At 57.2% G+C, this 25,557-nt stretch overlaps 7 protein-coding genes across 7 annotated transcripts; 4 read left to right on the top strand and 3 right to left on the bottom strand.

Annotated features, from left to right (window-relative positions):
- Nucleotides 1-51: 51 nt before the first annotated feature.
- CHGG_07847 (uncharacterized protein) lies at nt 52-3,033 on the top strand (the record flags this gene model as incomplete). The annotated part of the gene is made up of 4 exons (XM_001225502.1): nt 52-311; nt 377-1,537; nt 1,602-2,662; nt 2,891-3,033. 4 exons carry the CDS (start codon nt 52-54, stop codon nt 3,031-3,033), a joined length of 2,625 nt encoding a protein of 874 aa, XP_001225503.1.
- A 572-nt stretch (nt 3,034-3,605) lies between these two features.
- On the bottom strand, nt 3,606-5,633 carry CHGG_07848 (uncharacterized protein; the record flags this gene model as incomplete). Its single annotated transcript, XM_001225503.1, has 3 exons — nt 3,606-4,113; nt 4,166-4,940; nt 5,402-5,633. 3 exons carry the CDS (start codon nt 5,631-5,633, stop codon nt 3,606-3,608), a joined length of 1,515 nt encoding a protein of 504 aa, XP_001225504.1.
- A 970-nt stretch (nt 5,634-6,603) lies between these two features.
- On the top strand, nt 6,604-8,237 carry CHGG_07849 (uncharacterized protein; the record flags this gene model as incomplete). The annotated part of the gene is made up of 2 exons (XM_001225504.1): nt 6,604-7,388; nt 7,592-8,237. 2 exons carry the CDS (start codon nt 6,604-6,606, stop codon nt 8,235-8,237), a joined length of 1,431 nt encoding a protein of 476 aa, XP_001225505.1.
- A 487-nt stretch (nt 8,238-8,724) lies between these two features.
- Nucleotides 8,725-12,279, bottom strand: CHGG_07850 (uncharacterized protein; the record flags this gene model as incomplete). The annotated part of the gene is made up of 2 exons (XM_001225505.1): nt 8,725-12,065; nt 12,153-12,279. The coding sequence occupies 2 exons, from the start codon at nt 12,277-12,279 to the stop codon at nt 8,725-8,727; spliced, it is 3,468 nt and encodes a 1,155-aa protein (XP_001225506.1).
- A 1,583-nt stretch (nt 12,280-13,862) lies between these two features.
- CHGG_07851 (uncharacterized protein) lies at nt 13,863-14,810 on the top strand (the record flags this gene model as incomplete). Its single annotated transcript, XM_001225506.1, has 1 exon — nt 13,863-14,810. The coding sequence occupies one exon, from the start codon at nt 13,863-13,865 to the stop codon at nt 14,808-14,810; it is 948 nt and encodes a 315-aa protein (XP_001225507.1).
- A 1,723-nt stretch (nt 14,811-16,533) lies between these two features.
- On the bottom strand, nt 16,534-17,120 carry CHGG_07852 (uncharacterized protein; the record flags this gene model as incomplete). The annotated part of the gene is made up of 2 exons (XM_001225507.1): nt 16,534-16,707; nt 17,112-17,120. 2 exons carry the CDS (start codon nt 17,118-17,120, stop codon nt 16,534-16,536), a joined length of 183 nt encoding a protein of 60 aa, XP_001225508.1.
- Nucleotides 17,121-18,704: 1,584 nt separating this feature from the next.
- Nucleotides 18,705-23,336, top strand: CHGG_07853 (uncharacterized protein; the record flags this gene model as incomplete). The annotated part of the gene is made up of 5 exons (XM_001225508.1): nt 18,705-18,911; nt 19,259-19,698; nt 20,387-20,588; nt 21,078-21,981; nt 22,057-23,336. The coding sequence occupies 5 exons, from the start codon at nt 18,705-18,707 to the stop codon at nt 23,334-23,336; spliced, it is 3,033 nt and encodes a 1,010-aa protein (XP_001225509.1).
- Nucleotides 23,337-25,557: the final 2,221 nt, after the last annotated feature.

The following is a 25,557-nucleotide window of genomic DNA, read 5'->3' on the forward strand; positions in this document are numbered from 1 at the left end:
CCCACCCAAAGCCTACCACCGGCTCGGCCCCGAAGGCGCACCGACTACGCCATGTCAGAGGCCTATTACGACGACAAACCCAAGGGTGGCGTCACATACGCCCACCAGGATGACCTGCCGAAACTGCCCATCCCAGAGCTCGAGGTCAGCTGTGAGAAGTACCTAGCCGCCCTCAAGCCGCTTCAGTCGGCCAGGGAACACGCAGAGACAAAACATGCCGTGCAGGCCTTCCTCCGAAACGAGGGGCCAGAGCTGAACAACAAGCTCAAGCAGTATGCTGAAGCCAGGACGAGCTATATCGGACCAATTCTGTAAAGCCTTCTTTTCCCCCTCCCCACCCGTCCCCAATCCTGCCCGTCCGTGATGTCACTGACAGACTCCTATTTCAAGGGTATGATTCGTACCTGAACTATGACAACCCTGTCGTCCTCAATCTGAACCCCTTCTTCCTATTGGAGGATGACCCCACGCCAGCCCGGAACAACCAGGTGACCCGCGCTGGCTCGCTCGTGGTGTCGGCTTTGGAGTTTGTGAGGGCTGTACGCAAGGAAGAGCTGCCGCCCGACACCGTTAAGGGCACGCCGTTGTGCATGTACCAGTATTCACGTCTGTTTGGTACCGCCCGCGTTCCCACCGACGCCGGATGTCAGATAGAGCAAGACCCCGAGTCCAAGCACATCGTTGTCATGTGCCACGGCCAGTTCTACTGGTTCGATGTCCTGGACGACAACTCGGACCTCATCATGACGGAGCGGGACATCGTCATCAACTTGCAGACCATCATCGACGACGCCGCCCAGACGCCCATCCAGGATGCCGCCAAGGGGGCCTTGGGCGTGCTCAGCACCGAGAACCGGAAGGTGTGGTCGGGGCTGCGGGACGTCTTGATGCGGGAGCCGGGTTCCAACAACGCCGACTGCCTGAGCATTGTCGATACCGCCCTGTTTGTGGTTTGTCTCGACTACTCCGAGCCCGCCGATGCCGCCGCGCTCTGCCAGAACATGCTTTGCGGTACGAGTGAGATCGAAAAGGGCGTCCAAATTGGCACCTGCACCAACCGGTGGTATGACAAGCTGCAGATCATTGTCTGTAAGAACGGGAGTGCCGGCATCAACTTTGAGCACACCGGCGTGGACGGCCACACCGTGCTGCGTTTCGCTAGCGATCTGTACACCGATACCATCCTTCGCTTTGCGAGGACCATCAATGGCAAGGCCCCGACGTTGTGGGCGTCCACCAGCCCCGACCCATCCAAGCGCGACCCCGAAAGTTTCGGTGACGTCAACACGACGCCGCACAAGCTGGAGTGGGATATGCTCCCTGAACTCCGTATCGCCGTCCGGTTCGCCGAGACCCGGCTGGCGGATCTGATCGAACAGAACGAGTTCCAATGCCTCGACTTCGGTGCCTACGGTAAGAATTTCATCACCTCGATGGGTTTCTCGCCCGACGCCTTCGTTCAGATGGCCTTCCAGGCGGCCTACTACGGCCTCTACGGCCGTATCGAGTGCACCTACGAGCCGGCTATGACCAAGATGTACTTGCATGGGCGCACCGAAGCCATCCGAACCGTATCGGACGCATCCGTCAACTTTGTGCAGACCTTCTGGGCCGACAACCCGGCCGAGCAGAAGATCGAAGCCCTCCGCAAAGCCTGCACAGGGCCACGTCGCCAGGACGCGTGAGTGCGCGAAAGCTGAGGGCTTCGACCGTCACCTGTACGCCCTCCTCTCCCTCTGGCAGCGCACCGTCAACGAAGACATCGGCAGCTCCGTCTCCGGCAGCAACGGCTACTCCTCCCCCGTCGACGCCCTCTCCGACCACAGCGGCACCAGACCCCCCGCCCGTAACCCAGCTTACTTTCTTCGGCAACACCCCCCACCCTCTCCCCCCCCATCACACCAAACGGGCCATCACAACCCAATTCCGTGGTTCTACGTCCCAATCCCACCTCCGTGCTGGCTCTTTCCCCTATCTCCTGATAATCTGTTCCCGCGGCGACAGCATCCAATCGCACATCTCCCAACTCCAGCAGCACGTCCCCCGCCCCCTCACCACCTCCCCCTCCTCTTCGCCGACCCCGGCTGGGACAAGATCAACACCACCATCCTGTCCACCTCCAACTGCGGCAACCCGTCCCTGCGCCAGTTCGGCTTCGGCCCCGTCTCGGGCGACGGCTTCGGCATCGGCTACATCATCAAGGACGAAGGCATCTCCATCTGCGTGTCGTCGCGCCATCGCCAGACGAGGCGCTTTGTGGATACGCTCGAGAGTTATCTGTTGGAGATACGGCGGGTGTTGCGCATTTCGGCGCAGGGGAAGGCTGGTGCGGGCGGCGGCGTGTGGAATGGCTTGCTGGGGATGAGGGGGAGCAGGGCCAGGGAGGTGGAGGGGTTGCGGGCGGCGGGCAATGGGCATCATGGGCATGGTCATGGTCATGATAAGGGGGTGCATACGGGGAAGGGCGGGGTTAGTGGTGGGAATGGGGTGGGGAAGGCGGGTGTTGGGGGGCCGCAGAAGATGCGGGTGAGGGGGAGGTTGATTACCGGGGCCGAGGGCCTCAGGAAGGCGTCGTCGGATCTGAGTGCGGGGGTGAATGGGAGTGTGTCGTCGCCGACGGAGGAGAGCTTGGGTATGAGTGAGGATGATGAGTTGGGAGGGTGTAAGTGGTTTTTTTTTTTGGTTTAGTTTGTTTGTTGGGGGTTCTTTTTGGGTGTTCTGTTTGGGTGTTTCTCTTCCTTTCCCCCACCCCCCTTTTCCCCATTCCCCTTTCCTCTCTACTCGCCCGTTCCATCTTTCTCCTTCTCATTGTATTTCCCCTCTTAAATCAACCCCCCACAAACCTAGCGAGACGGGCCTTTCTTCAGGATGCTAACGAAGCAACAAACAGATGGCTTCTTTGACGCTGGCATGCTGCTGCAGGCACTCAAGGCGAGGGGCGAGAACTTTGATAGCGGCGAGAGCAAGCCGTCGGAACGGGCGGCCGTGCAGGCGCGGAGGCGGGATGTCGGCAAGAGAATTGAGGCTGATTGACTACTAAGGGGTTGATTACGGTTTGGCTAACGGGCTGAGCGGGGGAGCGGAGCGGTCTTGGGTACGAAGGAGATGGATACCTCGCGAAATGGTTTGATGTTGGGTTGATATGAGCTGATGAGACTGGGTTGTTGGTTATGGTTGGCGTTTCTAGTTAATAGGATACATGGTGTGTCAAATATCAGTTACGTATACCCGCGAATCCTAGAATCTGTAGCTTTGGTGTGCGAGGTTGAAGCGAGGCAGAACCATTGTTCGTATCCATGTTGAAGTATATACAAGAATCAATAAATCTAGCGTGCCCCAGTACAGGGCGTGTCCAAAAACAGGGCGTGTCTAAAACAGACGGGATCTCTCTCCACGACCACGCGGTCGGAACCACCCCTTCGAACTACTCCCCAGCCCAAAACAACCCATCCGTCCCTCATGAAAGGCAACCGCTTCTAAAAGAAAATGGTGATATGCCCACGTAGACACAATATGGGGTATAACACACTGATGCAATCCAAACCCTCCCTCCCTCCCTCCCTCTCATTACCTATTCCTACCCCTCCCCCCCACGTCAAGGTAACTCAACCGCCACCGTCTGCTGATGAGGATGCGGATGCTGATTCTCTCCAACAGCAGCTCTCTGCGCCTGTTGCTGTTGCAGTTGCTGTTGATACTGGCATCTGCGCCGGTCCCTGCACCTGCACCGTCCGCGCCGCCCCTCCCTGCACCTGCACAGCCTGCGCCACCATGGCCGACGCCGACGCCGGCCCGCCACCCACCGCCTTCCGCGGCACCACCATCCCGCTATTCCCGTTCCCGTTCCCACTACCACTCCTATTCACACCCGGGCCCGGGGCAGCATTCCCCGTCCCCGCCGCCGCTGCACCGGGCGGCCGATATGGCCGGTACCCCATCCCCGACGGCAAGCTCAACGGCACTCCGCTGACACCCCCACCACGAATGCTGCTTTGCTGCTCACCGGGCATGGGCCCCAGCGCCGACGCCGGGCTGACGGGGATGGTGCCGTTGTAGGTGGACACGGGGGTGGAGGTGGAGCGGCGGTCGGGAAGCTCGGCGGCTGCCCAGGCGCTGTCGCCTCCTTGGCCCGCTGCTGCTGCCGCCGCGGTAGTGGTCTTCGGACTGGCGCGGCGAGTTGTTGTAGTAGGACGGCGCGGGGAGCGGGGGTGGGGCGTGCGGCTGGTGGGCGTATTGCGGTTGCGGGCTGCCGCCGGGCGTGGTCATCGGGCTAGGTTGGTGGTCGGGGTAGGTGTTGTGGATGCTGTTGGCGTGGTGGTGGTAATCTTGGTGGTAGTTGTTGTTGGCGTGGTGGTCGGGGTAGTTGCTGGTGTGGTTGCTCGGGTGGTGATTGTGGTACGAGTTGAAGGAACCTGCTGCTGCTGCTGCGCCGGCGCCGGCGCCTACTGCGGCCGCGGCTACGGGGGCGCCGTACATGTGAGCCGGGGTGCTGGTGGAGGACGCGGCGTATCCGGACATGCGGGCGGATGCCGAGTCTTGCGCGTAGGGTGCCGCGGGCGGTTGAGTGTTGGGCAACGTCGGCTGGGCCATGAAGGGCTGGGGCGGCGGCAGTTCGGCCATTGCCGCGCTCTTTTTCTTGTGCTGGCGGAGGAAGATGGCGCCGAAGATGGCGAGGGCGATGAGAGCGATGCCACCCAGAACACCGCCCACGATGGCGCCGATGGGCGCCGAAGGGGCGTCCGAGGCCACGGGTTCCGTCGAAGCAGTGGTGGCGCTAGAGCGGTCTGAGTCGACCGTGGTTGCAGCCGTCGGGGGTGGGGTGGTGGAGGCGGGCTCTTCGGTCGTCGCTTCAGATGTCTCCGACGTTGTCTCGGACGTGGTCTCGGTTGATGATGACTCGGAAGTGAAGTCGACGATTTCTTGGTAGTGGTCGACGTCGACTTCTTAGTGGTCGAGGTGGTCTTGGGCTCGACGGTCGACATGCTCCTGGACTTGTCGCGGCTGTGAGTGGTCTCGGCCTCGAGGGCAGACGTCTGTTTCCTTGCGCTGCAGTAGTAGTCTGTGACACCTCCCCGGAACAACACCGTATTGCAGAATCTGGCCATGCCGGAGCTGGGTGGTGTTAGGGGCAAAACATGGTACGTGGACAGCAGTGGGTAGCAATTACCATTTCAGGGTCAAGGGATCAGCCTTGCAGTCCTTGTCGCAGTCGTCCATATCACTCCTTTCGATACACGATATCCGGAACGAGCAGTCTTTGCCTTTGCAGCACCCGGCAGCACCGGGAATCTTGCCGGATGACGGGATGAAAGCACACTGCATGTCATCGTCGAGGCAGGCATACGCGGATCCTGAGAGAGTTAGGACGCGTTCTGATGGCTTTAGGGACCGGGTCACTCACTTGAATTGCCATTGATGAAGCCGCAGGTATTATCAGGGGCTATGAGATAGCTCTCGGGCAGGCTTATCTGACGCTTGAAAAGTCCTTGGCCTTCTGGTGCTGGTGTCGGCCTTGGAGTCCAGCCGTTCTCGAGTGGGAGGGCTTGAAAAGGATCTGTTGGTTGCGGGAGAAACGCGAATGCCTGGACAGAGGCGCCGAGGAGGGCAGCCCCGTAGAGTAGTTGTAAGCTCATGGTTAGTGAGTGTACAGGTATGTGTGTATCCAAAAAAGAGTGTGGTGATATTTGACAAAATATCAATAAATGAACATCAAAAATGCTAAATGATGGTGTTGGACAACATGGACGTCGTGTCACGGCGACCCTCGAAATGGATGGAGCCGCAAAGGAAACAACAGGAAACAATGCACCCGAGGGGGCCGCAGAGGGCCTCCGAATGATAAAATTGATTCCCCAGGCCAGTGTCTGCATGCTTCTGCAACGCACGCTGAGAAGCTGATGCCGTCTTCCCGGCAAAAGTCTCTAGAAAGACAGGGGGATGATACGTTGGCTGCAGCCATGGCAAGCCAGCGCCAGCCCTAATTGGTGTTAAAGCACGCACATTTTCAGGGGTGCAGATGCGCAGCCGGGGTAGAACAGGGGTTCACTTTTGGTGAACTCGAGGAACCGACGAGGAACCGACGGGGGATGCAATCCTGGGCTGACCCGAGCGGTAAATTTCGACATGATAGGGCATTTCCGGGGATTTCCTAGTGAGGACCGTGCCCCCAGGTACTTCGCAGCTGCCCGTGCTGCCCCAGGACAGCTTGATGGGGCGAGGACGGCGAGGAAGGCGAGGAAGTCGACGAAAGTGCTGGGGCAGCTTCAAAAACTGGTGCCTGGGGCCCCTGCATCGATCAAGAGTTTAATTGCGTTGCTCCAAAAAGGAACTTCGGTCCCCCCCACAAGGCTAAAAATGGATCCTTTCCTTCCTCGGCATGCGCAGGAACCCGCACGGCACCAACGGCAACCCTGAACTTGCGTTTACCAGCTGCAGCTCAGCCCTTTGCAACCCAACGACAGCCCACTGTGAGGCTTCCGCAGTCACAACGGCGCCAAACATCGAAATCGCAAATTCAGGACATCAAACGGAAAATAAAAATAAAAGGCCACAACCCCCATCACACCCTGGTCCATGCATCTATCCCATGTCTTCCTTTGACCCATGACGGATCTGTTGCGCGTGCTCCCGCACTTCCCTGTCGGGCAGTTCGCGAGGCTGATTCCTGTGCTTGAGAAGCATGCTATCTCGACGAGCGACCTCTTGACCTTGGAGGCAGCTGATATCGGGAAGCGGACCCATCTTCCACTGCTTGATGTCAAGCGCTTGTGTGGTGCCGTGCTGGATGCCCTCCATGCAGATCTCGGCGTTGCAAATCCGGGTCCGGAAACACGTGTCCGGCAGCCGCCAGCCGAGTCCGGCGCTGAAGCGGGTCCCGAGCCGGATATCACGGGCCGGCCTGCTCCGGAACCAGATGCACAACATCCACCCGCTAGCGAACTGAGGAATACGGCAGCCTCCCTCTCTGCACAATGGCAGACTATCAGCACGCTCGATCCTGACTTGGACCGCGCCCTGGGCGGCGGTATCCCGGCCGGTTACGTGACCGAGGTCACCGGCGAGTCCGGCGCCGGCAAGACCCAGTTCCTGCTCTCCCTCCTCCTCGCAGCCCAACTCCCGCCACCCCATGGCCTCAGCCGCCCGGCGCTCTACATCAGCACCGAGGCTCCGCTGTCAACCCGGCGTCTCGCCCAGATGCTCACCGCTAACCCCCACTTCCAACGCTTACCCCCTTCGCAGCGGCCGTCCCTCGACAACATCATCAGCACCGTCACGCCCGACCTCGAAAGCCAAGACCACATTTTGAACTTCCAAGTGCCCGTCGAAGTCGAACGGCGCGGCATCGGCCTCATCGTCCTCGACTCGGTAGCCGCCAACTACCGCGCCGAGTTTGAGCGCTCGGCTACTTCGTCGGGGGCCAAGCATGGCTCCAACATGGGTGCCCGCACCACCGAACTCGTCAAGCTAGGCATGCACCTGCGCGATCTGGCACAGCGGCACAGCCTCGCCGTGGTGGTTTCCAACCAGGTGGCAGACCCGGTTCGGCGGGGGTTATGCTAACTCCAGAACCCCCGCCTCCTCCCTCCACCAGCACAAGCACCAGCATTCGCACCCCAACCCCAGGACTCCGCCAAACCCAAGAATCCCCCCTCGCCACCCGCAGCCGGCCCCCTCCCCCAAACACCCACCACACCACCGACCTCCTCGAACCACCCTCCTCCATCCCCCTCCCGTCCAGTCACCCCCAACAAACCCAACCACCACTACCAACCCCCTCCACAAACCCCCACTTCCCGCAACCCCAACCCCAACAAACCCCACCAACCCACCCCGCCCTCCTCCTCGACCACCAACAACGCTGGTTCACCGGCTGGGGCGACGATCTCCTCGTCCAGCACGCGCTCAAGACCCCCGCGCTGGGGCTGGTGTGGACGACGCAGGTGGCGGCGCGCATCGCGCTGTCGCGGCGGCCGGCCCCGCGTCGGCTGCGAGGTGTGGGGGTGTCGGGTTGGGAGCGGCGGATGAAGGTTGTTTTTGCGGCGCATGCGGGGGAGAGCGGGCCCGGGGTGAGCGGGGCGGTGGGGTTTGAGGTGTGGATGGGCGGGTTGAGGGCTGTTGGAAGAGGAGGGGCTGTTGGGGCTGGTGGGGGAGGGAGTGGTGGTGATGAGGTGGGTGGAGAGGGTGAGCGTGGGGGTGAGGGTGAAGGAGAAGGAGAAGGTGGTGAGGAGGGTGGGTAAGGGGTAAGATCTTGGGAAGAGGGGGGGGATATAGCATGGGAGAATGTGAGAAAATGGATTGTGGTTGGGGTTCGTGTCCCCAGTCATGGGAAGTCAAGGGGAGGGCGGAAACAGAGAGTGGATGTTACGAGGTATCAGTGTAAAAGGGGTATGATATTGTTGGGCAAGACGGCAATATTGGTTATCCGGGAACTATTGGGTTTACGATTAACTTCTGGAGATATAGAAATGAAGTCAATTTTCCTAAAGACACTGTGCCATACTTGACAGCAGTTGAACGCCGCCGCCAGTACAGTATCACAGACGATAAACAATCTAAAAACGGACAACCTTTGCAGCTTATTTTCCATTCTTGACCGACATTCCCCGTCTAACTAACTCCTTGATTTTCAAGCGCTATGCTAAACAAACCAGAGAGAGCCACGCCCAAACATCATGCATTAAACAAAAAATGATTCCCTTCCCCAGCGCCAGCCTCATGCACCCTTCACCTTGGATGAGGGAACTTATCCTCTAGCTGCATCCTCACACCCACATTCATACTGATGAGCTCCTGCACCAGCAGCTTCGCCGCGTACGGCATCGTCATCTGCGTGACCTGGCTCGTGCTCCCACACGTCTGGCAGAACCCCTTGTACCCCAGTAGACCGCATAGCTCGCAGATGTCGACCTGCGTGCCGTCGGAGCTGATCATAAGTCGCTCCAGCAGCAGCTGCGACGCACCGTAGGCAATGAGGCAATCTCTCTCCATTTCTCCCAACCGCAGCCCACCGTCTCGCGACCGACCCTCGGTCGGTTGCCTCGTGAGGATAGCCCGGGGCCCGCGCGACCGCGAGTGCATCTTGTCCTGCACCATGTGCTTCAGGCGCTGATAGTAGATGGGCCCGTTGAACAGGTATGCCTCGTGTGGCTCTCCGGTGATACCTGAGGTAAAATAGTCCTTCCCTTCCCATGAAAACCCGTGCTCGACCAGAACCTTGCCCATCTCCTCAACGGGATGTGAGCGGAACGCGTCACCGAAGCCGTAGTCGCGCTCGCCGGCGACGACGGAGGCTTTCCCAGTCAGGCACTCGAAAAGCTTGCCGACCGTCATGCGAGACGGGAAACCGTGGGGGTTCATGATAATGTCCGGGACGAGGCCGGAGTCGGAGAAGGGCATATCTTCCTGGTCGGCAATAATGCCGACGACACCCTTTTGGCCGTGACGAGATGAGAACTTGTCGCCGAGCTCCGGCCGGCGGGTCTGGCGGGTTTGAACCTTGACGATGCTCGTGTTCTTTTCCGTATTCGAGATCATCACCTTGTCGATGTACGCCGGGTCGGCAATGCGGTAGTTGGTGGCGGCCGGGCGGAAGTCGTCGGACCCACGGTCGCTACCAATCCCAGTCGAGGTCTGGTCGATCGGCGTCTCCTTCATGATCATGGTCTCGCCCGAGTGCACCCGGTAGCCCACGACAGCAAGCCCGTCCTTATCTAGGCAGGCGTGCTTGGCGATGGTATTGCCCGCTTCGTCTTTCTGGATGCCTCCCAGCCTGTCTTTCCGCCCGTTCGGGTACTGTTGCAGCTCGGCCGTGTACTTGCGGAACACCTGGCAGCGCCCGAAACCGCGGTCGCACGACGCCTTGTTTAGCACGAGGGCGTCTTCGATATCGTAGCCCGAGTACGACATGACGACGACAGTGGCGTTCTGTCCGGCCGGGAGCTTGTCGTAATGAATAAGCTGGATCGTTTTGGTGATGACCATGGGGCGCTGGGGGTAGACGAGCGTGTAGAGAAGGGTATCGATGCGGTTGAACTGATTATATGCGATGGCTCCTATGGCTTGCTTACCCATAGCGCATTGGTAGGTGTTACGCGGGGACTGGTTATGGTGGGGGAATGGGATAAGGCCGGCGACCGCTCCGAGGATGGTGAAGGGCTCAATCTCCATGTGGGTCGTCGAATGGTTGACATCGTCCTCCCTGATGGCAATCAATGCGTCGTTCTCCTCGTTGACATCGAGATATTCAATGACACTGCGTTTCAGAAAGTCGTCAAACGTTGCTTTCCCCAACTGCAACAGCCTCAAGTGCTCCTTCTTGAGCTTCGGCTTCCCGTCCTTGACGATGATGTAGGGCCGGCAGATGCGCCCTTCGTCGGTGGCGATGTGGATTGCCGAGAAATGTTCGTTTATGTGAATTCCGATAAAAGGAGAGATGTGGCCGCGGCGACGCGTCGTCTTGAACCGCGATGCGAACTCTTTCGGATGTTTAGTGATAGCGAATGGTGTGCCGTTGAGGTGGATCATATAAGAGCCCCGTTTGTGCATCTCAGAGCCTGTGTACATTCGGATAGGCTCGACGCCGGGGATCAGACCGAATATCCAGTTCTTGACCGGCTCCTCCTCAGCATTGGTGGTAATATGCGTCATGAGCGCTAGATTCTTGACCAGGCCGCAGGCTTCACCTTCTGGAGTGTCGGACGGGCAAAGCATACCCCACTGTGACGGTTGGAGGGCTCGAGGACCGCTCACTTTCCTCGTCTTCTCGAACTGACTGCTGATACGTGTCATCATTCCCAGAGCGGCGATGTAGCTTAACCTGCTCAGGACGTGCGTGACTCCCGCGCGGTTCATATTAAACCGCTTGACATTCCAGTTGCCGCTTTGGATGGCCCGGTTCAACCCTTGCGTGATGTATTGGCCCTGACTGCTGATGGGGCCTACCGGGTCGTAGGCGGAGGTCCGATTGGGTTTCTTGAAGAAGTACTCCATGTTTCCCTTCAACCCACCGACAAACATCTTAAACATGTCTTCAAAGAGCAGAGATAGTAGCTGCCCGGCCAACTCCAACCGCTTGTTGCCGACGAAGTCGCGGTCGTCGACGAGTCTAGGGTTGTGAGCCGCCATCAGGACACGGCGGACCATCATGGAGATATATATTGATTTCGGGTAGAAGTCGAGATCTTTGATGGTAACGTGGGCAATGATGATGTTTGCCAACGCATCCAACCCTTCCTCGACCGGGCTTCGGCGCGGTGCGGCCATTGATCGCCCCTTCTTGGGCCCTCCCATCTTAACCCTAGAGCCCACGTATTCTAGGGCCTGTTGTTGCGTGAACACACCGGCCTTAGCTGCCTCTTCAAAGTTGATGAGGAAATCGTCCTGGTATCGCGCATCTCCCCCCGCCACAACCTCCATGATTTCGTAGTCCGAGAGCCCGCCGAGAGCCTTGAGAACGATGACGATGGGAATCGGCTCTACGAGGACGTTGTGGTTGAGCACTATGCGATCTTTCTTAAGAATGACATAAGTCTTAGACTTGCGCTCGTGGGTTGAACTTGTGACCGAGGCCGAGACGCCGCCTGTTTTCTCGTCGGCTTCGACAATGACACGGTTCTTGCTGAGTTGTTCCTGGATGAGGATGACTTTCTCGGTTCCGTTGATGATGAAGTAACCGCCGGGGTCAAGAGGGCATTCGTTCATGATTTCCATTTGCGCGTTGTTCGCACCGCTGAGGCAGCACTTTGCGCTCTTGAGCATGACGGGTATCCGGCAGAGTGGGATATCTTTCCGGACAATCCTCTTTCGATCGCGCGAGTATGTGATATCCACAACGACGGGTGCGGCGTATGTCATGTCCCGGAGGCGGCACTCCATGGGGGTGACCTCATCGCGGGCCTTGAAATCGGTGTAGTCATTGCGGGTGGGGGTACCGACGCGGATGTCGGTGAACTCGAGCCAGAAGTCCTTCTCTTGGTCGCTGCGGATAGAACGGTTGGCCTTGACAATGTCTTTTATCTCCTGCTCGACAAAAAAGTTGTAAGAGTCGATGTGCTGCTTGACAAGACCTGCGATCCAAAGTTAGCAACACGCGCTCGAAGAATTCGGCAAATCTCGTCAACCTCCCAACAGCTTCCAATGCGGCGCTGACTCACCTTTGACTTTGAGAAATGCTGGTAATAACTGGTATTTATCTTCCCTGGTTGATATAGGATCTGTAAGACTCTTTCCGTTGTAGAAGGGCTCTAATAAGGCCTCGAAGCCGTCGTCAATGGTACCCATCTTGGCTGGTTGTTTGGTGGTGGTGAGGAAGCGCTCGGCTGGGGCTGCAGGCCAAACAACTATTTTTTGCCCCGCGATGGCACTTGACCTTATCGGGCGATAAGCCCCAACAACGACGGTTGGGGACGGCAGGTTGGCCCACCTCCCCACCATGGAGTTCGCACCGCAACCAGAGCCCAGAACCGCTCACAGTGTGAGGAATAAAGAGCTGATATTTTGGCATGTTTTATTGAGGCAAGGCAAGGTCCTTCTGGGAATGGAAATGCTCCTGTACCTATTTCATCATCCTAGAGAGGTACATGTGTTTTAGCAAGCAGAATTTTAAAAGATAAATTCTAGTCCCTGTGTCTGTTGATGTTTGACAGGGAGTTCCTGCGTTTTTGACTTGGACAACAATCCTCCGGCCGATACTTCGTGCTTTAAAAAGACGTGGAAGTACACAGTACATGTACCTACCTGCCTTACATACCAAAACCATCCAGCAATGGAGATCACGCAAAAGAAGCTGGGTAAAGCGGTTTCCATTCATGCAGTCGATTGGACCTTTAGTCGACATCTCACATAGGTATGGGGTCCGGCATTTTCTGCCCATGGGGTGCTCAACATTGGATCGTATTGTCCAGCGAGCCAGCTTGGTGGTGGCAGGCTTGAAGCTCCGAAAAGAGAAGGCAGCTCTGGGTATGTACCTAGGTACCTAATGACCCCGCCTTGAGTCGACCCCTCATCCCGCGTTCTCGTGTCAAAGCACGAAATGAAGCGGAATTTGAATCATCTACCCTCTTTTGTTTCATAAACAAATACATTGAGTTGATTCCGATTCCTTGTACCATGGTGTATTCGGCTAGGGAGCTTTAAGCTGGCCACAAACAATCAAACTCCAGTGTAACGATTCCCAGTGCGCTAGTCTCCAAAGGCGAGGCTTTCCACCACCTGTTCATGTATGTATTGCCGATAACCGGGTTTCCTTCCCGTGAATAAAACGCCCCTGGCTGCAGATTTAACGAGTCCCGAGGTAGTGGGCTTGCGCCCGTGGAATTGGGCTCACCGGCCCTTACACAGCTGCTGCTGCACGCTGCAGGGTGCTGCCAGAGTGTGGGTGGGGTTAAAGAATGAGGCTGACCGTTGGGTAAGGTGAGGTGGTTGGCTGAGTGGATGACTAGGTTCCGCTCTAGCCGCTGTTCTTTGTGTGTGTGTTCAATCAACAGAGTGCTAATTCCAACGGACAGAAGTGGTCTTGTCTGTTCTTGAGCCGCCCAAGGGATGGGTCCAAGAAGATGCGAGCTGAGTTAGCCTGAGGCGGTTACCTTTTTCTCTCTTGATAACTACCCAATGATTAAACTGAGACCATCGTTATTAACTCTCCAGGATTGGAGGGGAGAAAGCAGGTTGTCCTCCCGCATCACATGTCTGTGGCTCAAACCGCATCCGTCAGTAGAATAAAGAAAGGCCTAACTATCGGAGGTGCGAAGCACTGGCAAACTGGCTTGTAGTTCCATGGCCGCATTGTCTTTACCGCTAATCCCAAACAGCAACCCTCCTGTACCTGACAACTCAACACTTCACCTCGACTGAGCGGGCACACGATGGGAACCGGAACCGGGAACTTGGAACCGCGCCTGGAGCCGGCCGTAGAGGAATCCTTTGATGGAGCTAAAGACCGGGCGGCCCCCGGCCAGAAGAGCGAAGGTGCAGGTCATCCGCTGCTGGAAGAGAAGGGACCTGAAACCGGAGCCGCGACGAAGAGGGTCCCTTTAGCACTCCCGAGGGTTCCAAGCTTGGGCCTACCCCAAACTATCACGACAGGGCACGGGATGCTGATTCCCCAGCACCTCGAGGTCCTTGGAGTTGGGGGCAGCAGCTACGTCTACAAGTGCCACGGAGACCTTGCCTATAAAGTAAATGTCACCGAGCGCGAGGTTGACCTGATGACGGCGGCGGGCGATTGCGCCATCACTCCCCTCTGCCATGTCTTGGCCAAAATAGACGGCGCATGGTGGCGGCGGGGACTGATCATGGAGCTCGCCACGCCCTTTGATTTCAAGCTCGTGCCGGCCAAAGAGCGCATGGCCGTCAAGGACGAGATGGTTGGCCTTGTCGAGCGCCTTCACAGTAGCGGAATCGGCATCGCCAACGGCGACATCAAGCCCGACAACTTCCTGCGGTGCCGCGGCGGCAAGCTCCGCCTGTGTGACTTCGACTCAGCCCGGCTGCTGACCGACGATGAGGTCGAGGACTGGGAGGGTGGCGTCAGCGACCGATATTTGGCCCCGAGCCGCCGCTATCCGGAAACTCATGGCCCCCCCACGGTCGTTGACGACAACTATGCCCTGGCCATCTCCGTGTGGGAACTCTTCACGGGGAAGGACGCATTAATTGACGAGGATATGGAGGATGCGCTGATGGAAGGCAAGACAGTCGATCTGGACGAGTTAGAGGACGAGGATGTCCGGACCTTTGTGTGGAAACGACTGCGAGACGGCGGCGCGAAGGTCCCAGATCCCGTTCCTGCATGGGATGGTGGCGGGAAATAGCAAGCAAATCTACACATATAGCAGCATGCGAACGTTCGGGCCCCGACAACACCAAGGTAGGCGACCGGGAGGAGGGAGGGTTAGCGCTAAAGAGACCAACGGAGGAAAGTCACTCACCGTCCTAGCACACAGCCTCTATAACGACCTAGTTAGATTACTTACGTATATATCACGAACACAAAACCGTATCCATAGTCCCTCTAGGTGCTCGTGTGCGTCGCATCCATGGTCGCTACCGATGCGCCTCATGAATCCAGGATGCACCCTACAATCAGGATGCGTTCCACATTGACTCAATCGGACACGATGCAGGGCGATTCGACTCCTTCCTCCACTTACATAGAGTTCAGTGACACTCGCGGGTTATTTGGGAGAGCAATGGTCTCGAGTTGACTCAAGATAGACGCCAATTCAGTAACTCCCTGGTAAGGTATTGGTGGCATTGTTCGCGGAGGTTGATGAGCCTTGGTCGGGGATGAGCCCGGTAGGAGAATCCATTGGTTAGTTCGACTGGTACGTTTTGCATGTGTTGTTGTTTTTGTGTAGCCGGCAATCGCCTCCAGACCCCATCTATGAGGGTATCAAGTGCCATAAGCTCAAACAGGCTAGGTACGTACCCCAGGTCGGCCGAGCATTGGGGCGGGTCGGCTAAGTCAGCACCTGGGGTCTGTCAAGTGCCAGGCGAGATAGCTATTGCTGTCGTCAACCTCGGATGCTGTCAACCACAGAATGAGTTTTGTAGGGTCACAGCATTGGCCGGAAATGATGGTTGAGCTCTCATCAGACCCCCACTCCCTTTCCTGAGTCAAATCGTTGAGAATCCCTCGAGTCTCTCGGAAAAGGACTTGTGGAATCAGCCGCCAATAACCTCAAGGTTGTACCGAGATCGACGGGGTCGGCTGTGATACCCTCCGTGCGTTTCGTCGGGCAGAGAGGTGGGGCAGCACAGATCTGTCGCAGAACCGGGTCTTCGCATTGGCTATCGTGCCTTTCGTGGGAAGCGCGCTTGCCTTTCAGCAATTGACCCCTCCCCGAGTTCGGGGATGCGTCGACTTCAACCAGTCAACACAGAACGCTGTTGTGTGGATGTTGAGAAAAGGGGCTGGGAGGCTGGGTGCTCGACATGTGCGGGCAGGGATGGGAGCTCCACACGAGGACCCCTGGTTGTAACGTTTGAAAGAGGGGTTGCGGCCCGTTGGCGGCGGGGGAAGCGAGGATGACGAGCAGAGGATATCTCAAGAGAGAGCCCCCAACTGTTTGTTTGCTGGCTCTGGAGGGAGCGCACAGTGACGAGCAGGGTGGGCGCAGCCTCCCCGAGATCGCCTTGTGGTCAACAACTGGTCTCTTAAAACACTCGGTCGGGGCTCAACTAGTCGGGCCGTGCTCACGTCGATCCGGAGGCATGTGCTGTTCATGTTTGATAGTCATATTCCCGTTGAGTCGGTTTCGTAGCGAACACTGCGTGAAGTCACAAATCCGGTTAAATACAACACCCAGCTCCTTCGGCACGGGGGCGCCGTTACTGGGTCTTCGAGTTTGGGGTTATCTTCAATGTTTTTCCCAATGCTTTGAGATGAGGGGACAACATCCCGCGACGTTGCCACCCTGTAGTTGCATCAAACATGGTGAACTCGCAGTGGGGTGGCCATGAATTGCCATGCTCCATGGCACCTTGTTGAAGGATGCGGAACACAAATGTCAGATGCGCCGGCAAGCGGCGGGATCAGGGAGACCCCGACTTGTCAGATTGGTGAGCCAAGCCGAGACGGAACGTCCATGTCGGTGGAGCCTCTTCCTCTTCCACGCTGGCTTCAACTTCCGAGCAGACGGACCCCTCCTCCGACCAACTCGTTCTCGTTGGTACATCATTCTTGCTCCAAATTATGCTCTCTCTCGCCTGTCAGTCAAGATTTATTAGCTGATCTCCACACGTAAGGGAGTGGGGAGAGGGCTAGAGGGAAGCGTCCCTCATCGATCGAGGGATTCTGTCGAACCCGGCCCCGGGGCAGCGCAGCGCAACCCCCTATCTGGGACGTCCAAACTCGGTACTGTGCATCTTGCTGCCGCCAGCGGCAAACCACGAAAGGCTGCCAGTCACAACGCAACATCCCACATAAATTGCCATGCACGCGCATGGGCCGGGTCCGGACCTGGGGAAACACCTGCCTGTCTTATACCCGCCAGCTCGTCGAAGGTGAGGTGAGACGGTGGGGGAACGGGCTGCAACCCACGAGTCGGTGTCACAGTTGCTTGGAACCGGGCTTGACTTGCCTGCTACCGTCCTGCCATGCTGCCACTCACCCGCCCCATTGTGGCCATGCCCGTACACCGCTGGTTCCCCGGGTCACCTGTTTGTAGATATTTCAGGGCGGCGATATTATCCCGTCAGCGCGTATAACACTCGAGAGGCGGCTTAATCGCTGTTTATGTTCCATATGGACGGCGAGAAAGAATGGCGACAGCTGAGACCTCGTGAAGAATGCCAATGTCATGTCAATTGACATGCCGAGCATGGAAGCACCCCCGCGTTACCTACTATGTGCTTAGTCGGAATGCATGAAGGGAAGGGAACCTCCGGTTCGTGTGCTGGGCCTGCATGTTCCTGTTCTGATCAGCGCGGGCGACATCGCCTCTTTATAGCTGGAGGCGAATGCACATACGAATTGGCTCAATACCCCGGTAGGGCAGAAAATCCGGGGTTGCCGGGCTTGGGCAGCAAAAGGCAAGCAGCCGCTGTCGTCGACCATGCAACCCTCTCGTCGCGCCGTCTCGCCTGCGCAGTCGGTTGCTCTTTCTCATCTGTCATCTGTGGCCTATCCCGCAACATCCTCGAGTCTCCTCCCCCACCTCTCTTCCTTTTCCTTTTTTGTCGGCGAGCCGCTGGAGGCGGGGCGCCTCGAGGCTCTCGGCCCCATTCTGCATCCTAGAAAGCACTTCGTACAAGTCCGGACTTGCATGGCGGGCCACCTATCCAGGCCCAGGTTTTTTGATTTGGAGTGCGTAAAGCCCACCTGACAGGTGTTAAGCACAGGCGCAGGAACAGGGCGAAGACCCACAGCACCTGGCAGCCCAATTGAGATGGAAGTGTGGGGGGATGATGGACGGATGTTTTAGCGCAGACGAGCTTGGGCCCTCCGCCCCAACCTGACTTAACCCTGAGTACCACCTACCTAGGCCGCTAAGCGTGCCAGGGCCAGTGACTCGGGCTGGCTTGGTTGCTCCAGGTTCTGCGCTGCCAATGGTCCGTCCTCTAGCGCCTGCAGGTAGGCTGTTCCATAAACCGAACCTCCACCCAAGGCACGCGGCGCTTTCGACCTGCCTTCTCTCCATCCCACGCTCTTTTGTATTACTGCTTCGATCCCCTTTACTGTTGCGCCTGGTCTCCAGGACGTAGCGTGTGCCAACAGACTTTGTTTCTCTAGGTCAGTGCATGTCTCCTTTACGTTCTGCTTGCATGCCGCACTTGCAGAGCTTTTCGAACTCCGAGTCCGTCGCGAAAGAGTGAGGCGTGAAACGTGAAGCGGGAACCGCAAGAGGGGGGCACAGGTAGTCGATGGCTGGGAGGCGCCATGGCGACTCGGCACAGCAACCACCGCCAAACACGGAGAGCTTCGAAGGAGGATGGACAATCGAGAGACTCCGAGGTCTTCGTCGCGCTCCCTGTCCATGCCTTGCCTTGCTTGCCTCTCCCAGCTCTCCTTTGGTCAGCTACTGCGACGGGCTGAGGGGCCCGGGGGGCGTGCCCGCAAATCGACTCCAGCGTCGGACTCCTCCACCGTCCAAGTCAGACTGCTGACCGCAAATCCTTTCCAGACTTATAGGGAAGATAACCGCCGTCCAATTCGCGCTCCCCGTGTACGAAGATTGCTGTGTAATAGCTGAGGGTAGCCCGGGATGGACGACTTTTTCCGAAACCAGCAGAGTCCCCGCGCCGACTCCCAAGTAACCGGCAGCGGCGCCTTCGTTTCGCCGCCACGCAACGGCAGCGGGCCTCTACTGCCGCGCCGGTTCACCACTGACTCCGGTCGTGTACCAACATTGTCAACAATTACCACTATTCCCCGCGTCGCCCCCGAACCGCAAGACTTCGGTTCGACCACGGTACGTTTTGGGAAATTCGGGGATAGATGCGGTTGAGGACTTGGCCGCTTGCTGTTGTTGCTGCTGTTGCTACTGCCACTGCCGCTGCCGCTGCCGCTACTTCCACTGCTCCTGGTGCTGCCGGTTGCAGATTTATGACATTGGGCTGACAAGGTTTGCGGTAGGCTATGCACAAAGTACAATTGGTAGGTGCCTTCTTTTACTCCACGATGCTTGGCCTGGAATTTTTCCTGGGCGCGTGGAGACCGTTACCAGGAGCACACGGGGGATCGTCTTGCTTCGGAAGGCGGTCGTAGCCGCGAGCCATGTGCATATCCCTAAGAACAGTTAGCTAACGTTGCCCGCAGCTAGAAAAAAAGAGGTTAGATTACGAGCGGCTTCGGGAGCACAGGCGGCGCTTCGAGGCTGAGATCCACAAACTGGACGCCCAACAGCGGCTAGAGGAGAGGGAGCTTCATAAGATGCAAGAGGACTTGGCTACTCGCTATGGAGGGCATCAGTCAGAGCCGACAACGCCCCCGGAGTACCGCGAAACCAGCGGTTTCCCTTCAATCTTCTCCAGGCCGAATCGCTATTCCACTTCGAGTCTTGCATCCCCGCCAGGTATCTTCAACCGCCCAGGTCGGTCCGGCTCACTCCTCACCTCGCCGCTTTCCGGCACTCTGCCGTCCCGATTCCCCTTTGACGACCCCTCCCACTCAGTGCCGAGCTCAAGAAGGAACAGTGATGAGGACGAGAAAGAGGAGGCTGTTCGTCAGGATCCCACAAGCCATCGTTCAACCAACGCGTAAGTAGCCTTGTTCCTTCCATTGTTCGCAGACCGTGGAACGCTGCTCCGCTCAGCTGGTTGCGAGCAACAGCATGCGTCAGCTGCCCCCTTTTATTCTTTCATGAGATTCTATCAAGCCCTTTCCCCCTCCTCGGGACCGGGCAGGTATTGTTGGGGATCCACGGCCCATTTCATCCCAATTTATTTGAATTGGGTAGGCTTGCAAAATAGGGCAGCCGGGACTGGCAACCTTTATTCATACCAACCCTTTCTCTGCTTTCCTATCGTTACTCATCGCACCATCACCGGCCCGTTTACCCGCCATTCAACGGCAGGTAGGAGAATAGCATTGCGCAGTTTCCTGCGCCCTCTCCCCGGAAGGGTGACCATCACGGCCGTTCCCATTTTCCTTTGCCTTCTTTGAGAACTACAAATATTTATTTATACCCCTCCCCTCATCTTCACTCATCCCCATACCCGCTCCCAGCCCTCGACTCTTTCTTTCCCGCGCCTTCCTCTTCTTCCACAGCGCCTGCAAGCCAAAGGCATCTTCATCAAGTGATACGGTTACACGCGTTGAGGCTTTCCCCCAACTCCAACCACTGACGCCCCCATCGTCTTTGGTTTCGCACACAACAGTAATATTCTCTCGCGGCAAGGCCGACCATCGAGGCGAACTCGGTCACTAACAAAACATCATTTATAGACTCAACCGATATTCCATGCCCGTCACCCGGTCCCGGACGTACTTGACCGATATTGGCCTTGAAGACAGCAACAACACGACCGGTTTTCTGTTTGGAGACGAGGACTCGACCCCCGCAGAGGCTAGAACCACTCCCACGGCCCAGGTTGGCAATTCGGACTCGTTCCCATCCTTATTCCGGCAGCAAGCATATCCAAGCATGGTGAGTTTACATCCTCCTTTTGGTTACAGTCCAGCGATCTGTTTGGCGCTCCCTCCCCATTCTTTGCCCTCCCTTTTTCATTTCCGTTATTTTAAAAAGTTTCCTGTTTCTGCCATTTCTGTGCAAGTTCCAGAAACTTGGGGCTTTTTGCACCCGAATTTCTGTTCTAGCAGATTGGCGTTGCAGTTTAACTTTTTAGTCCCATATCCCCCATCCCCGGAAACAGTTGCCTTCCCCACGACTCAGCACTTGCCATTCAACATTTTCAACTCGCATTGTTCTTCCTCTCTCAATTAAACATTTGCGGATTGCATTGTTGTATCTGCTTTTCCGCACCACACCGGTTTTGCTTCTCGCTTTTCGCACCCAAATTTGCAAATTTTTTACATCTTGGCTTTTCCCGCCAAAATCTTCATTGTCATCAGCTCGCCGTATCTCATACCTTTTTGGTTTTTGATCGGCTTGTTAACATTTTACTTTCTCACAAAGACTTCTTCTGCTTCTTCCGCTGCCCCCGACCTCACCCTCTCTCAAACCTCTGGGCCTGAACATCATCCTTCAAACGGCTGGAGCAGCATTAACAAGCATCGCCACCAGCAGAATATGTCCACCATGGGCCCCACCACCCAGCACAACGGTGGTGCCTCGCTCGGTTCGCCGTCCGAGACCGGCACCATCGGCAACACCCGCCCGGCCAATGTCCGGCACTCGATCGACGGCATGAAGCTCTTCCCGGAGACTACGACTACGGCAATGGATGCACCGGCTACCTCGGTTGTCTCGGCTCCCAATGCCCACATCATGGCTTCCCCTCCGAAGCTGCACCAGTCCTATTCGGCCAACGACGTGCCGACTGTTAAGCCCAACAGCACTGCTGGTCTGGGTGTTAACGCGAACAACCACGCCCAGCAGCATTTCCACAACCACAATGCCAGCATCGGCCGTATCCCCCACGGCGCTATGGCCGGTCGTCATAACCGCGAGCTCTCGTCGGACGCCTCCGCGGCTAATGGCCGTGAGTCTTCCAGCTACCCCTCCATCACGTCGACACTGCACGCCAACGCGGCACCGTTCGGCCCCACTCCCGCCCAGTCTCAGCACTCTTCTTCTGCCGTGGCGCCGGCAGTGACCGCGCCCGGCCCCGGGATGCCGTACCAGTACTTCCCTCCGAACACCGGCTACAATGCCATGACCGGTCCCACACCCGCTGGCTACAACTCCCTCCCAATGCTCATGCAGAACATGGCAGTTGCCAACGGCAATCCTCCGGCCATGTATTCGCAGCAGAACTTTACCGGCTATAACCCGCTTTACAACCAGGCGCCGGCTCCTCGCCCGCACCAGGACAGCCAAGCACGCGTCATTCAGAGCCGCCGCCAGATGGACAGCGAAGGTAAGCCCCGCCTCCCAGATCTCACGTCGCCCGTCCGCATATCCCATAGTACTTACTAACGTTCTTTTCAAATAGCCATGGCCCGGTTTAACAATCTGCCGCTTGAACAGGTCGGCGGCACCATCTACTCTCTCTGCAAGGACCAGCACGGTTGCCGCTACCTGCAGAAGCAGCTGGAGAATCGCATCCCAGACCAGATTCACATGATCTGGCTTGAGACCAACCAACACGTGGTGGAGCTGATGACCGACCCCTTCGGCAACTACCTCTGCCAGAAGTTGCTCGAGTATTGCAACGATGACGAGCGCACTGTCCTGGTCCAGAACTCCACGTCGAACATGGTGACGATCGCCCTGAACCAGCATGGTACTCGAGCCCTCCAGAAGATGATCGAGCATGTGACCACGCAGGTTCAAATCAACCTGATCGTTGAGGCCCTCCGCAACCAGGTCGTCGAGCTCATCCAGGATCTCAACGGCAACCACGTCATTCAGAAGTGCCTGAACAAACTAAGCGCTGCCGACGCTTCTTTTATTTTTGACGCTGTTGGCAAGCACTGCGTCGAGGTTGGCACTCACCGCCATGGCTGCTGCGTCCTCCAGCGCTGTATCGATCATGCCGACGGCGCCCAGAAGATTTGGCTCATTGAGCGTATCACCGACCATGCCGTCACCCTAGTGCAGGATCCCTTCGGCAACTATGTGGTCCAGTACATCATCGACCTCAACGAACCCACTTTCACGGAGCCCCTTGTCAAGCAGTTCCAAGGCCGCATCGGTATGCTTTCCAAGCACAAGTTCAGTTCCAACGTCGTTGAGAAGTGCTTGCGCTGCGCTGCTGAGGAATCTCGGGACATGATCGTTTCGGAACTCTTGACCCCCGGCGAGATTGACCGCCTGCTTCGCGACTCGTTTGGCAATTACGTGATCCAGACCGCCCTCGACTACGCCACGCCCATGTCCAAGCACCGGCTCATCGAGGCCATTCGCCCGATCCTCCCCAGCATTCGCGCGACTCCCTATGGCCGCCGCATCCAGGCCAAGATCCAGACCCACGATACCCGTACGGGCCCGAACAACACCGGCCAAGTGCTGCCCACCGACCCGGCTGGCGGTCAAATCTCGATCCGCCCGACCCATAACCGTGCCATGCCCAATGGCGCCTCCATTCTCGCCACCGGGGCTTACTCCAACGGCGGTCACGGAGCGGGCGGCATGTACCCGAACAGCTCGGTTATCGCCGTCCCTGCTCCCCAGAGCCAGGGCCCCCTACAGGCGCCGCGTCCACAGCAGTTCCCGCCTCAGTACAACGGCCCCATGGGGAACGCTGAGAACGGCGAGGCCCAGTGGGTCTAAGCAAAGCACTCGCCCTACGCTCGCCACTTCCGCGGAGCGGCGAGACTGGGGTTTGGTCATCCGCGTTCTTTCCTGTCTTCTCTCCCCCTGCTACATTAGCTACGAAAGGCATCATCAAAATGCTATGACCGTCACGACCTTTTCCTCCTCGGACTGTTTCCACTAGCAACGATTGGCACGGCATTTCGGGTTTTTTCACGATGCAACACGGTATTCACTAGGCGACGGCGAAAAGTAACCATCGAGCATAAGCACCTCCTCGGAAATTATGGACCCATCTCGAGGAGGCCCGCTTTGTTGTACACTACCCGCTCGATAGGTACGAGGCAGTCGCGACGACATAGAGGGTTCTGGAGCGTAATCTTCTCCCCAGTCTTTCCATTCGCCATTTCGGTCTTCGGTTTTCTCTGCTTTCTTTCGGTCTCTTCGGTTTCAGACCTCGATCCTCTCGGATACCTTTATCCCAATCTCAGCCAAATCTCTGCATCTTTCCCCGTCATTTGCCTCAACAATCATCTCGACAAGATATTGCAAAACCGGCCAATTTTTCGGGATACAGGGCGTGTTAGCTGCTTTGGCCAGAGACTCGGGCTGTATTTGCGCTCTGCGTGCCATTTTCCCCAGTGCGACGCATCGTCTTCGTTCATTTCTCAGCGATTGGCTGCTGGGTCCCCTCGGTCATCACCCCCATATCATATCACCCACCCATACAACTGTTCGTCAGCCGTCAAATAGCACCGTCTTTGGCCATCGCGGACGGATCAAATCCCTTGAGGATTTGCAACGGCCACGTTCGGGTTCGGGTTTGGGTTCTGGATGTCTCGGGCGGATTTGTCACCCCTGCAGCCCCTTTTTTCTATCCACGGGCGTTTTACGGTTCCCCTTTGCTTCCCACATTTGGTCTCGGCGTTTCTCTTCTACACTATCTATGCTGCCCCACTAGACGCCGGTCTATGGCAGCACCGGAATTCGGTGGATTTTCTTTCTTCTATCTTTGGTTTCTTCTGCTGCGGTCTTGGCCTCGCGCCCGAGCGGTTTCTCTCTCCATTTCGGTCTCTGGGTCCGGTATTGGGGGAATCAACCCGTTGTGGAATCGGTAGATCTCGCGCAGCTGGTGATTGATTTCTCACGGGGAACGCGATGGTGGTCGTTTTGACCGGCGGTGCTGCTGCTGCGCCGTTGCCATTTAGCAGCAGCTTGGCGTCGCCTGGCTGGCTTTTTTCACGCCGGCTGAGCCCGCCTTGGTTTGCCTGTATTTAGATGAGAGGACGCAAAGCAAAAAGTTGCATTCCCTACATCTGTCTCCGCCGTGATTGCTGTGATATAATTCTGACTGGTTTACGGGTCTTTGGATCACCCAGCAACCTACCTATCGTGTGACTGACTGACCCCTAGTATCAACGCATCAACATGTGCTGCCATGGAGGGAGACCTCGCCGTCTGATGTTACGAGCCCTAACTGACAGTGGGTGAGAACAGAGATAGATAGATATCTATCCCCAAAGCAAAACTACCCAACCACTCACCCAGCACCCCCGCTACGGCGCTTTAAACTCCCATCCCTTCCAGTTGTTTGGCACAACGCACTAAGTAAGCCTTTGCTCGTCAAACTCCTCCCAAGGTCTTTCTTTCCGCTCATAGACACCGAGAGGAGCTGTGCACAGGATACTTTACTTTACCTGGCGGCTATCTCTCCCTCTCCTAGTGTCCCCCTCTGTCTTCCCCGGCCTCTGGGCCTACCCCCTATCTCCATCACTCTGTTTGCCTCTGTGGCTCGCTCCACGAACCTTCGGAGATTTGCGAGGTCCGTGAGCCAAAAGTCTCCTGAGTATGTGGCGGCTGATGATGTGTATAGGCTGTTGGAAGGGTGGGGGGCTGGCGTGGGATTGACCTCCAGCTGATAAATTGAGAAGCAGACAAGGGCGGCAGTCACTGGCTACTAGAAATGAACCCCAAGAGCAAGCGGTCGAAGGGTGGAACGGTCGGCTCTTGGAACCAAATAACGCCCTGGCCCTATCTTGCGGGGGCGGCCTTCGACGGAAAGGAGAATAAGTGGGAGAGCACAAGACACAAGGATCGTCAACGAGTATAACAATGGGGAAAAGATCGTTCCAAACACCAACTCCAAGCCGGGGAATCACAATGCCATTCATAAACGCAGAGGTCGCGGACAATTATCGTAAGCACCACGCAGGGCACCCGTCCATTCCTTTTTTGCTCA

Source organism: Chaetomium globosum, genomic scaffold (assembly GCF_000143365.1).
Source record: "Chaetomium globosum CBS 148.51 scaffold_5 genomic scaffold, whole genome shotgun sequence".
Taxonomy (NCBI): domain Eukaryota; kingdom Fungi; phylum Ascomycota; class Sordariomycetes; order Sordariales; family Chaetomiaceae; genus Chaetomium; species Chaetomium globosum.